The sequence below is a fragment of the Conger conger genome, chromosome 2 (assembly GCF_963514075.1).
Source record: "Conger conger chromosome 2, fConCon1.1, whole genome shotgun sequence".
NCBI classification, from domain to species: domain Eukaryota; kingdom Metazoa; phylum Chordata; class Actinopteri; order Anguilliformes; family Congridae; genus Conger; species Conger conger.
In genome coordinates, this window is record NC_083761.1 from 75,313,933 (window position 1) to 75,326,369 (window position 12,437).

General features: G+C 40.9%; 2 protein-coding genes across 2 annotated transcripts in view; both read left to right on the forward strand.

Moving 5' to 3' along the window:
- Positions 1-608, forward strand: part of LOC133121871 (ras-related protein Rab-26) — a 58,900-nt gene extending 58,292 nt beyond the window's left edge. The window contains exon 9 of the mRNA XM_061231392.1: positions 428-608. Coding sequence (XP_061087376.1) covers positions 428-533 — 106 coding nt within the window. The 3' untranslated portion in view covers positions 534-608. The remainder of the gene's footprint in view (positions 1-427) is intronic.
- Positions 609-4,370: 3,762 nt separating this feature from the next.
- LOC133118831 (cytochrome c oxidase assembly protein COX19) lies at positions 4,371-5,798 on the forward strand. Its single transcript, XM_061229095.1, has 3 exons — positions 4,371-4,576; positions 5,006-5,117; positions 5,496-5,798. Exons 1-3 carry the CDS (start codon positions 4,495-4,497, stop codon positions 5,584-5,586), a joined length of 285 nt encoding a protein of 94 aa, XP_061085079.1. The 5' UTR covers positions 4,371-4,494; the 3' UTR covers positions 5,587-5,798.
- The last annotated feature ends 6,639 nt before the right edge of the window (positions 5,799-12,437 follow it).

Sequence of the window (12,437 nt, forward strand, 5' to 3'; positions counted from 1 at the left end):
AGGTAAGAAGTTCCTCATTGTAAATACATGTAATTGTGCATTGACTTTATAAAACCTGTGTATAAATGCAAGCTCTGTCACCCCCTGCCCCCATCTCTCTGTCGGTCTCTCCCTGCCCTTCCCTCTCTCTCTCTTTCTCTGCCTCTCTCAAATTCAATATCAAATGGCTTTATTGGCATGAATAGAAACTGTGGTTGCCAACCATTGTTGCCAAAGCATATACAATATATAATATAGTATACAATAAACAACATACCGTATACAAACAACACATTCAGCAATAATCCTAACAAATTATAATCAAATAAAGTAAATAATAATAATTATTATTATTATTATTTTTACGGAACTGGTCAGATATGTACATTGCAAATTTTTTTATTGATTTTTTTTCTATTTTTATTCTCTCTCTCTCCTGCTCGCTCAGAGAGCTGAAGCACAGGTCCATGAAGGAGCCAAGTGAGTCAAAGTTTCAGCTTCACGAGTACGTCAACAAGGAAATGACAAAGACCACCAGCTGCTGTGGATCCTAAACCACCAGCCATGCGTGTGTGTGCATGTACATGGATAAGTGTATCTGTGTGTGTGTGTGTGTGTGTGTGTGTGTGTGTGTGGGGGGGGGGGGGCATACCATTCTTCTGGGAGAGGTCTATTATGAAGTTAAAATAACTGGAGATTGTGTGTGTGTGTGTGTGTGTGTGTGTATGTGTGTCTGTGTGGCATGCATGCTCACATATCCACGTGTGAAGTAAAGAGAGAGAGGCAGATCTTCTTAAGTTCTGCTTTAAGTGTCGAATATGTCGTTTTGGATGTAAATATTCATGCTGCTGTGACTCCAAGCCTCGCCAGCGGGGGCAGCGTTGCGCTCTGAATGTAGGGTTGGCATTGCTTTGCGTGTTAGGGCCCTGACACACCAAGCTGATGTCAAAGAACTAGTGGCAACCAAGGCCATCTGTCAGATCGCTTTGTGTCAGAACGCGGTGAGTCACCTCACGCCACGCGTATAAAGCTGCGCTCAAACACGCGGCACAGACTACAGCCGATGGCTGAGGAAATAACGCTACCTCACCAGGAGGTGGCGATAGTCTGTATTCACAGTCTAGCCATCCAGAGGCAAAATACTAACCTGTGATTACAAGGTTACCCTCTGTTTGATCATGTGTGTCCTCTGTTTGCTTGCTTTGCTGTGCACTGATTCGGTAAGCTGAACTGCGAATCAGAGAGCTTTCTCTCACCGACGGCCTCCGCAGCCGATCGGGGCTGACCGGGGTCACCGGTGCGGGACTGACATCCAGTACTGTTTGTACCTAGAAATGTATTGATGAATATCCTCCAATTCCCCTGTATTATTAAAAAATGTTTTCTTGTTCTTTAACTCTCTTCTTGCTGTTGTGGCTTCTGGATTGTATCACGTTTACAGTACCATAATGTGAAAGACATGTTGTGCAATGTATCTGTATGTGTGTATGTACCCTTACGGGGGGGAAAAATGAAAAGTGCCTTTTCACATGTGAAAACCACAATTTCACATGAAAATGTAATATTTCTATGTGAATTTATATATTCACACATGGAAAGAAAATAGCACTTGTGAACTGGACATTTTCACGGGAATGAGAATGTATGCATGCAAAAACAAAATGTGACAAAATCAAGTGAAATTCGACATTTTCATATGTGAAAACAAAACGTGTGACTGAAATAGGTTACCTTTTCCTGCTCTCATCTTATAGCCTATATGGGATTTCTTATAGTTTGGTAAGTGGTATAATTTTTATGTTTGGTGTTCACATGTGGTTTTTGGACACGTGGTTTGTTGAACGTTTATTTTTTTTCGTAAGGGTACCCTGTGTGCCGCAGGCGCAGTTGTGTCGTTCAGCGAATTACAAATGACCGTCATTTACGGACGTGTATCAGTTTATCCCGTCGCCCCGTATAGAAGTATGCTGGGCCTTGCTTAACGTGGAACCTCAGAACGTAAAGCTTGACATCGTCATCTCTGAGTGATCTCTGATTGCAGATACCCCAAAACGCTTTCAGCGAGGCAACCATGAAGCGGACACTACGCCGTAGACAGGACACATTTGTCCGTGATTAGAGGTGGCCGCCAATTGAGTGCGCACTCTTGTTTGTCCGGTGGACGTAGAATCATTACCCCTCTCTCTTGCGGTCCAGAGCAAAACACCGTGCAACAAAAATAAATAAACATTCGCGTCGATACGCCGGTCATAATATTATCAATTTATAGGCTAGTTTAACGTATAGCCTTTATTTTTATTAATGCTTTGAACAAAATATGTTTGGTGATGTAGCCTACAGTAGAGAAATAGCCTCGACTAGTGGTCTCATTTATAAGTCGCTGTTGGTGGCCTATGAAGTGCTAAATGAAAAACGCATAGTTTAACGCCCATTTAAGAAAGTTGACACATTGTTTTCGTGAGGAGCTCTATAAGCTAAATGCTGAAGACTAACGTGAACTTATTTTAAAAAACCAAGGATATTGATATTTTAATATTCATAGTACAGTATGTAGCATATTCAAGTCTTTGAAATATATAAGTATTGCTTCTTTGTGAAAAACAATGGATTTCATAATGGGCTAATGCGTTAACCACTAAATGTCACGATCGGTGTCTTTTACTTACTGGGTAACTAGCATATTGGCCCAGAAGTTATTATTATAAATATTATTCACTCGTGTTAAAATATACTGCTCCCTGGATTTTGTCTATATCATGTAATGTTATTGAAGTCCGTGACAAACAGGTCCAGACAGTATGCCGTAAATATGCTTTTGCCTAGTACCATTTCGGCTTTAAAAATTAACGTAGCATATAATGTATATCCCTATTATATCATGTATCAAATGGGAGGATAGACACAAAGGTGTATTTTTATCTTTTTGGAAATGTAATGTTTCGTTTTATGTTTGTTTTTTAAGACATGTATAGTATACCAATGACATTCACGATAATAAAATCTTTTGATGTACAATGATGGTGGATTTTGTTTACAGAACTCAGAGTAAGATGTTTTTTGTTCCCACGAATAACTACAGAATACAAAACATACAAAACAAACAAACAAACAAATTTATCTGAAATTAATTTGACTAGTGCTAGTAACAGATGGCAGGGACATGCGAAGACATGTTTTCACTGAGCAGCGATTGGCTCAGTGAAGGTAGGTATACTGTTGAGACTCGGTAAATTTTCTTTTACACAATTGTCTCGCATATAGTCCGCATCGGGATTCCTGAGCTACACAAGATCTGACGAGAGAAATTACCAGAGGAACTGTGATGAATTCACATCTCATTGGTTAAGAAGAAATTGTCATAAACCTTGCATATGAATACTGAATTATAAACTATTACATTTGTTTAATTCTGTGGTGAAGGCTGGGGGGGAAATTTGCTCTGTATTTACTGTTAATTAATCACAAAAAAACTTTTTTGTTTGCGTTTGCTGAAAGCCTGAAAAGACAGGGAGTCAAATCGATCAGCCCTAACGCCAACATCAGACTGTTCTCCATCAAGGTTAAACTGTTAACAATTTAATTTCCTAAAGATATATACACATATAGAAAAGAAGATGAATGTATTTTGTGGCAAGCAACCGTGAAAATGGGGTAGGCCTAACAAGCAAGTAAATTCAGACTATGGTCTCTACAGCAGAGGTGTCCAGTCTTATCCTAAAAGGGTCGGCGTGGGTGCAGGTTTTTGTTTTAACCCAGCAGTAACACACCTGATTATACTAATGAACTAATCTTAACTAATCTGAACTAATAAGATTGGACAGCCCTGCTCTACAGGCTATCTACTGAGATTGCATTCTATGAAAGCAGTTACAAGACATCAGTAGTAAGACATCTCGGAATTATTTTATCACTTTTCTACATCAGTGATTAATAAAAGTAAGTTATTTACACAATCACACAGTATTTACTTATCACTGGTGTTTAAGGTTAATTTTGTGGGGATTTTTGATCACAAAAACATCTCAGAGAGGTTCTTGTAAGGTGCTTTCACTGTGGTATCCTGCATCTACCATGGACATGGACAAGCACAAGGACCAATTATAAACCCACAACTTGCTATGTCAATGACAAACATTTTCTGACTGAATCACTTTAAACTACATATAACTGGCTACAACAGCAGTGTGTCTCCTTGGTAGTACGCTATAAGAAGGTCAGTAGCATACTTGCATTAAAATCTTTTTTTGCGCCCAATATTATCTTATTTCTCTTGTATCTCTACACTTGCACGAAACCTGCTCTACCCTTTCCACGAGAATTTCCGAAAGCTGTACTGTCCCTTTAAGAAAAAACGAAAAGCAGTCGATTACCGAATATGCTTTTTAAAATATCGTTCATTGATTATGTAGCCTGTGTGGTGTCTGCGGGGTCACAACAGCTAGCGACAGTGTGCTGCCGTTTCATTCATAATAGTGCGTTAGGTCAGGTCAATATTTGGTTAAATACCACGGGATCATGTCGACTGCAATGAATTTTGGTTCTAAAACATTTAAGCCGCGTGCTCCGGACAAAGGATCTTTCCCTTTAGATCACTTCGGTGAGTTGCTAGCCAGCTTGTCATTTAAGGTTAGATAAATTGGCTAACTGGACGACACTGTTTAGCTAGCATAGCTAGTTAAAGTTTGTAAGCAATCATGGATTGTATTGTTTTGGCTAGCGTTAGCTTGCGAAATGACTTCGCAGCAATTTTGTAGGAATGAAAACGAATACTTTACAGTATTTCTTTGCGATCCAGAACGACAAGTCATACCAGACGGTCCCAATACGCAGCTAGAAATTCAGGGTAATTGTCAGATCAGCCTGCATGGCGTGCGACGTTATCCTACATCCTATATTATTGTCATTATGTAACTTAGTGTTTGCTGGTATTTTCAAAATTCGGAGGATACCAAAATCTTTTTTTGAGATTGATGAGATTGAGTGCCCTTTCCTTTCTCCCCATGCCATCTTGTTTGCGGAATTCTAGGAGAGTGTAAACTTTTCAAAGAGAAATTCATGAAGTGTTTGCGAGGTAATGGCTATGACAACTCCTTATGTCGGCAACAGTCCAAAGAGTATCTGGAATGCAGAATGGAAAGGTAGGTTGGAGTGTCCTTTCTAGGAGTATGACGCTAGCAACAATAAGCTAGCTCCGCTCTCTTTGCAGATGCCTATGTTCATTTATTTCATTACGACATTTCTTACTCGTGTTAAAATTGATTAGCATTACAGAAAGCTCACAAACTCCGTAAATGCGTTTTCCTTTTAACCTGCGTTACATTTTTATGTCCATTTTATTACATTTTTATACACTTCAATATTCAGCTGAAGTAAACATTTCCGGTTTGTTTCATGGACCGGGAAGTATTCTTATTTTAAAAACGTTTATTTCCGGAGGGTCTTTTAAGGGACATGATCGTAGCGGCGGCGTGGGGGCCTCTTTACCCTGCTCCCTCTTCTCATTCTTTCCCATACAGGCAGTTAATGGCAAAGGAGCCACTGGAGAAATTGGGATTCAAGGATCTGGTTGACACGCCTCCCCAGACGTCAAAAGACCCCAAACCTTGAATAGAAACTTCTGCTGTTTTTGCAGATGATGCCCCGTCAACACAAAAAGCACTTGACATTCATTACCGCTACCATTCAGCCACAGATCTATGTCGTTGAGGCTTTTGCTTCCATCCGATAAATGCTGGGAGAATGTTTTTGTCTTTCCTCGACCAACTTCTGTACAGTGTAAATTAATATTGTGTAACATATATAAATATTTTCTTAACCAATGTCCTTTCACTTTTTTGTATCTGTCATAAATTCTTGGTGTGATTTTTTCTTTTTTAAATCTCAGTGGAACAAATTTTTGTTTTGTTTAACAATAAATTACAGAACGTAAAGGCAACAATTTACACGATTTTGAAGATTCACTTCTGAATCTTAGGGAAAACCACCTGATCAAATTCCTTAGTTGGAGAAACCCCCCAAGAAATCACATCTACTTTTTTAGACTAAAAGATCCATGCTTCATTTTCTATATTCTTAGACCCCTGGATCCAAAGAAAATGTAATGTGAACGTGTTTATATTTTATTCCTATACTTATCAGTGACCTGAAAAGTAGATGCGACATATTAACTCTGTTCCTGAGAAATGGTTTACCCATTATGGAGTCTGAACAACTCTGCCTCTCCATCACTCAAGCGATTTCAGCCCACTGAGAGAAAAGAAACGAGAACAGACTAAAGTCCAGCACCGTATTTCATATACGTCGCTTGAACAAGTCGAGTGTCAAATTATCTGATGAATTAAAAGTACAGTAGGTAATTTTTGACTCCTGACGGTCAAGAGAGGGATTACAACAACAAACGACCTCAAACCACAACCCACAGTCTATGAATATAGCGCTAATATAAAGCGATATACAGTTAAGTGTTTTCGTGCACTGTTGACTATTACATTTTTACTTTGGTTGCTACACAACACTTTCAATTTTTTACTTTTGCTAACTAACTATATTGTGAGCAAGCAACTTATTTGGCTATAACTAAGATATGACAGTCCACCACAAACGATGCAACTAACTTAAAAGTTTGAGCGAAATAAAGGTTTAGCTAAACACGGATGCTTGAACATGTAAAGAGATAAAAGGAACATGTAGCTGCCCAAATTGCACTCCAGACAAGCGATCACTGAAACTCTACTATTGCTTATCTAGTTAGAAAACAATACCAGTTCGCTATCAGAAACAGCACGCAAATGAGCTATTATAGTTAGCTCCCCGAATGTAAAAAAATATCCATCTGAAGCACAACACTTGTGCAATCGCTACTATATTTGTATTGCCTATATTTTATCGTAAGTGGATATATCCACAAATATATTTGTAAATTTGTCAAGCTAACTATAGCTAATTTGCTTGTTGCTCCCGATAACAAACTGTTTTATAACTAGATATGTAGTCTTCGCTTGGATAATAAGCTATATGATACAGAGTTTCAGTGATCGCTTGTCTGGAGTGCAATTTTGGCAGCTACACAAGAACAATAAGAATAAGCCCCCATGCCATTGGCTGTGGCAATAAGAACAATTTTTCAACCAAAGAGCTTGAATTATTGGACAGCTGTGCAATGTTTTGGTACAGAGTGATGGCCGTCAACTGTATATTTTGAAATCAGAATTGAAGGACCATAAACACAGACAGGAGGGTGTCACAATGACAATTGAAATTATTTTAATAAATACTTTAATAAATACAAAAAAATAGATTATTTAAACACTGAAGCACACTATGAAAAATACATTGCATCTAATGATATCATTCTATAAACATAATGCAATTTTATGGTTTGCACTGTTCTTAAATGAAGCCTTATAACACACACCAGAGACTTGGCAGTATTGGAATGGCACAAGTGTACCATCAAGACAAAAAGTGTCAAAACCTATGATATGTGAATTTCATAGTACACAGCATGTACTTAAAATCATGACTGGGAGCATAGCCGAGAAGCCCTGCTGAGCTAGTGATTAGATAAACAACCTCTAAATACAGGAACGCCTCCCAGGGCTCAAAGCAATTTCTAAATTCCGAAACAGCCTCCTTGCTACTCCGTCCTCAAAACATGCCAAATACTGCCTACTTATTTTAGCACTCAGTGAGCTCCCAATTGCATACCGCCAGTACACTGGATGAGAAAGCTAAGTGGGCAAAATTTTCTGTAAATGTAGTGCACTTAAAATCCCCAGATGATATACGTACATATTCCAAGGTTTACTGGTGTGGCTTACTTGCCTACTATTGCATATGTAAATTGAGTACGGGAAAAAATGTGTGGTTCACACCCATCAGCTGGAGTAGGGTTTAGGCCCGGTTCACAGCACACAGCTGGAGTGGGGTTTAGATCTGGCTCACAGCACACAGCTTGAGTGTGGTTTAGGCCCGGCTCACAGCACACAGCTGGAGTAGGGTTTAGGCCTAGCTCACAGCACACAGCTGGAGTGGGGTTTAGGCCCGGCTCACAGTACACAGCTGGTGGGGAGAAGGGGTGAGACCGAGCCCCACGACCAGCGTCAGGTCCAGCTCATCCTCAGACACCCCCGGTGGTGGTGTGAAGCGGAACCTTTGCAGGAGGAAGGTGAAGAAGAGGAAGAGCTCCATCCTGGCCAGGCTCTCTCCCAGACAGGCCCGTCATTAGATAAGAAAGAAACAATGGGGGGAGATGAGGGGAAAAAAATACAACTCCCCAAACTGAGCTCCTTTAGGGGGGCCCAGTGTGGGATTAGGAAAAAAAAAAACCTTTGCACATAAGCAAACAATTAAACATCACAACAAGAAACTCGAGACATGCACATTTTTGTATTGGGAAAGGTCTCAGGGAGGGGAGGTGTCACAGCTCAGACACTAGGGGGAGCGCGCAGCCCATGGCGCAACGCTCATCTCCCCAGCAGACTGCTCTATGACAGGGAAAGATAAACATCCTGTATAAACATCCAGGGGAGAGTAGAGATATCGGTCTCCTGAGCCGAAGTGGAAGCCAAAAATAAGATAAGGGTTGATTATTTTGGGTCAGGCCGACTTCTGCAATTTTCTGACTGCCTTAGAGTCCTTACTGGTCGTCTCCTTGCTCCAAAGTATCCGAATCGATGGCCCTTTTCACTCGAACCGTCCCATGTTGTGATCCATCTTGCGGACAAGGCAATTGAGTTCGCTTATCATACATACACACATACACACATACACACATCAGACATACACACACAGACACAGACATGCGTTGCTGTTGAGCCCTAGGATTTCCAATGAGTGGAGAATAGAGGCAGCGACCATCAGCCATCAGTGTACATGTCCAGGCTTGGCACAATGCTGTGAATTCTGTAGATAGGAAGGATGGACGAGAAAGAGAGGGGAGGAAAGGAAATGAGGTCCTCCACCCGGGGTCCCCAATGACCCAACTCAGCTCCTCCTGAACCTGGTCTGCTGGTCTGCACCGAGAGAGAGAGAGAGAGAGAGAGAGAGAGAGAGAGAGAGAGAGAGAGAGAGAGAGAGAGAGAGAGAGAGAGAGAGAGAGAGAGAGAGAGAGAGAGAGAGAGAGAGAGAGAGAGAGAGAGAGAGAGAGAGAGAGAGAGAGAGAGAGAGAGAGAGAGAGAGAGAGAGAGAGAGAGAGAGAGAGAGAGAGCCGCTGAATTTTAATTATTCATTATTTTGTGGAAGCACTCCTTTGTGAGAGAGAGATTTAAGTCATTTAGGGTATCTACTCTATTTCCATAAGAGGTGATTACTAGATCAGATATTCAGTGGGACAAAAGTTTACATACACTTTGTTAGTATTTGGTGGTATTGCCTTTTAATTGCTTCACAAACACTTAGGGTAGCCTTCCACAAACTTCTTACTGTTCTTCAAAATCTGGGTCCGATTCACCAGCCACTGGCCACAACACCAGCAAAGCCATGGGAACATGTTGTACAACTGCAGAACCCAAAACCCAAAAGAGCTCAAGATCAGAACCACAAAACAGTTCATATTTATAAAGCAATCTCCCGCAAACGTCTTTCTCCCTGATTTGAGAAATCACCAAATCCACCTCTGGAGTCACCTGCAGTCCATATAAGGATAGACATGGGGTGCGTCCCAATGGGCAAAAAACATGTATACTTAAACACCAGAAAGAAATCCAGACATTTGTAAATATTACCTTTAAAGGGTTAAATAATCTGTAATGCAGAATGCAAAAGTTTAAAAAAGTTTTAATCCTGAGGTCATTAAGGGAATTAATGTAATGTAATGTAATGTAATGAAGCCTGACTGCCTTAACACATCCAACCCCTGGAAGGGGGGAAAAATCTACTATACTGTAGATCCTAAAAGTGGGGCCTGGCCTTTATAAAGAAGGATAATTACTTAACAGAACCAGTACCCGTATTTCAGCTGAACCCTGTAGTGAGATATTTTCATTGGCCCTGTCGACCATTTTTTGAAAGGCGGGGTCAGCGTAGTCAAAGCGGCTGCCATATATGATGGCGCTGATTATGTTGGAGACGGCGTACTTCACAGGCTTAGTGGTGTCGAAAGGCTTGCCCCGAGCCAAACAGAGAATAAAGAAAGTTATCTTTTCCAGAAAAGCTTATGTTTCTTTAGAAGATGGAATTGTTTGTTATTCCAAGATATTTTCTCAGTCCTGAGGGAAAACAAATTTAAAAAAAATGATCGCCATATAATTGTGCTGTAAGAAATGAACATGCACAATTTTTTTTTGGCAAGATTCAGGATTCATGAAATATTTATTAAAAAAATTGGTCTGTCAAGTAAAATGTGTTTGTTTTCTCACTTCACAAACTTGTCAAATTGTCTTCTTAAAGAAAGTCGTGCACTTACAAGTTGACAAAAAAATGTTAATTGAATCCAGGCCTACGTCTCGCTCACCCCTGAGATTCTCAAACACCTCGATGAGGTGGTGTAATTCCTTGATGATCTCCTCCTCGCTCCCCCTCTTGCCCATTCCAAAGTCACGCAGGGAGGAGAGTGTGAAGCATCTCTCAGTTTCCGTTGGCAAAAATAACACCTTGGAGAAGGCAGAACACCACGGGTAAAAATCCGCGATTGGCCCTTTGAGTCCTGTGTGTGTGTGTGTGTGTGTATGTGTGTTAGGCGTTAGGCGGTGGGGGCATGTTTGAATACTCAAAGACTAGCTCCATCCAGATGGATAAATGTCCGTAGTATCTTTGCTGAGTACATGGAGATAATAATAATAATAATAATAATAATATACCTTTTATTGAACCCTGTGGGGTAATTTGGCCTCTGCATTTGACCCTTCCTAGTTATTATGAGCAGTAGGCAGCCACAGTGCAGCGCCCGGGGAGCAATGTAGGGTTAAGGGCCTTGCTCAAGGGCCCAACAGCTGTGCGGGTCATTTATTATGGTTCGACCGGGATTCGAACCACCAACATTGTGGCTCCCAGTCATGTACCTTAACCACTACGCTACAAGCCACCACTACAATCAAACCAGCAGGTGAACGGGATGTTTTGCACTGTATTGCATACCGTGCCCTTTCAAAATATCTCTGAATATGGGTTCATTTTCCCGGTCTCCAAACTCTTCAGCATAATTCACCAGCGCCAGTTTGACTGTCTTGTAACCTGCCAGGATGACCACCTTCTTTGGGCCCAAGTGTACAGTGAACACAGATCCATATTTCTTAGACAGCTGGAGGAAATAATTGAACAGGATTTTAGCAGAGCATTGACCTTCTCTCTGACAGTAGCCTAACCAAGTCGTCATTTCAGTGTCAATATTTGTGTTGCACCTGTTATAGAACAACACAAAACATAAACATCCACAATATCAGTTGGGACATGAGTTTCAACACTGCTTTTAATATATACATTGTCATTACAGCATTTCACAATTTAGCCATTTCGATAGATTTGGCGACAGCAAGGGACACCAGGGTAGGTACACTGCATTTTGCTTCACAAATCTGCATAGTAGTTCAGATTTGGCAATTGGTTTATGATCCAGAAAATGTAGTTTTACCCGCAACTCTCAGTATTTAATTGCAAATTAAAAGGTAGCTTGCATATGAACCTATATTATATAATACTACTACTAATAATAAAAATAATAATCTCCTAGTTACACCTTCTTGGAAGGATTACACAATAATAAAAACAAATATGTAAAACTTAGCAAATGTACACTGTAACAAGATTTGAGTACAAAGACTATCAATAATTATCAAATAGTAACAGTAGTTGAGCCTTTGGCAGATGTGCTAAGAATGGTTCTGGAAGGTGTGTATGTATGTAGGTCTGCAGCAGAAGCTGGGCAGCTGGACAGTTCTGACTGATGCACGGAGGTCATTCCACCACCGGAGGACCAAGACAGACAGCAGGTGTGACCTGGAAGTACAGGCATGCAGAGGTGGATGAGCAAGGCGTGCTGAGGTTGCAGAACAAAGGGGTCTAGGTTGGAGAGGTTTGATGATCTTGCAAAGGGAGGCCAGGGCTGTCCCCTTACCAGCTCAGTAGCACCAAGGATTTGAACATTATGTTAGCCGCAGCAGGAGGGTAGTGGAGGGAGGTGAGAAGGGAGGGGGGTGGGGGCGTTGTGGGGGTGCTATTGGTTGGGGATTGCGGACCAGGGGTTCACATCGCGGGTGATGTGTTCATGCCCCCTACACCCCTTCATCTGCACTGCTGTCAAGGAATCAGAACTGCATGAATTTATCTGAGATTTCACATGAGAGGAGACATTTTATTCAGTGTCATGTTTTCTCTCACGATTTCTGTAGGTGTCTAGAAGATTTAAAAATGATCTACTTAGCTCAAGTAAGTAAGCAAGCTGGTATTGTGAGCCTTGATTCCAGAAACATTAAATTGCTTACTGACAAAAAGATGTGGCATGCTGATGATATTTAATCCGC

Bases quoted from the DNA above. Each gene is read 5' to 3' on its own strand.
- LOC133118831 (XM_061229095.1), top strand. From the start codon at position 4,495: ATGTCGACTGCAATGAATTTTGGTTCTAAAACATTTAAGCCGCGTGCT. The intron at 4,577-5,005 runs GTGAGTTGCTAG...GCGGAATTCTAG, and splicing joins TTTCCCTTTAGATCACTTCG to GAGAGTGTAAACTTTTCAAA. The intron at 5,118-5,495 runs GTAGGTTGGAGT...TTTCCCATACAG, and splicing joins CTGGAATGCAGAATGGAAAG to GCAGTTAATGGCAAAGGAGC.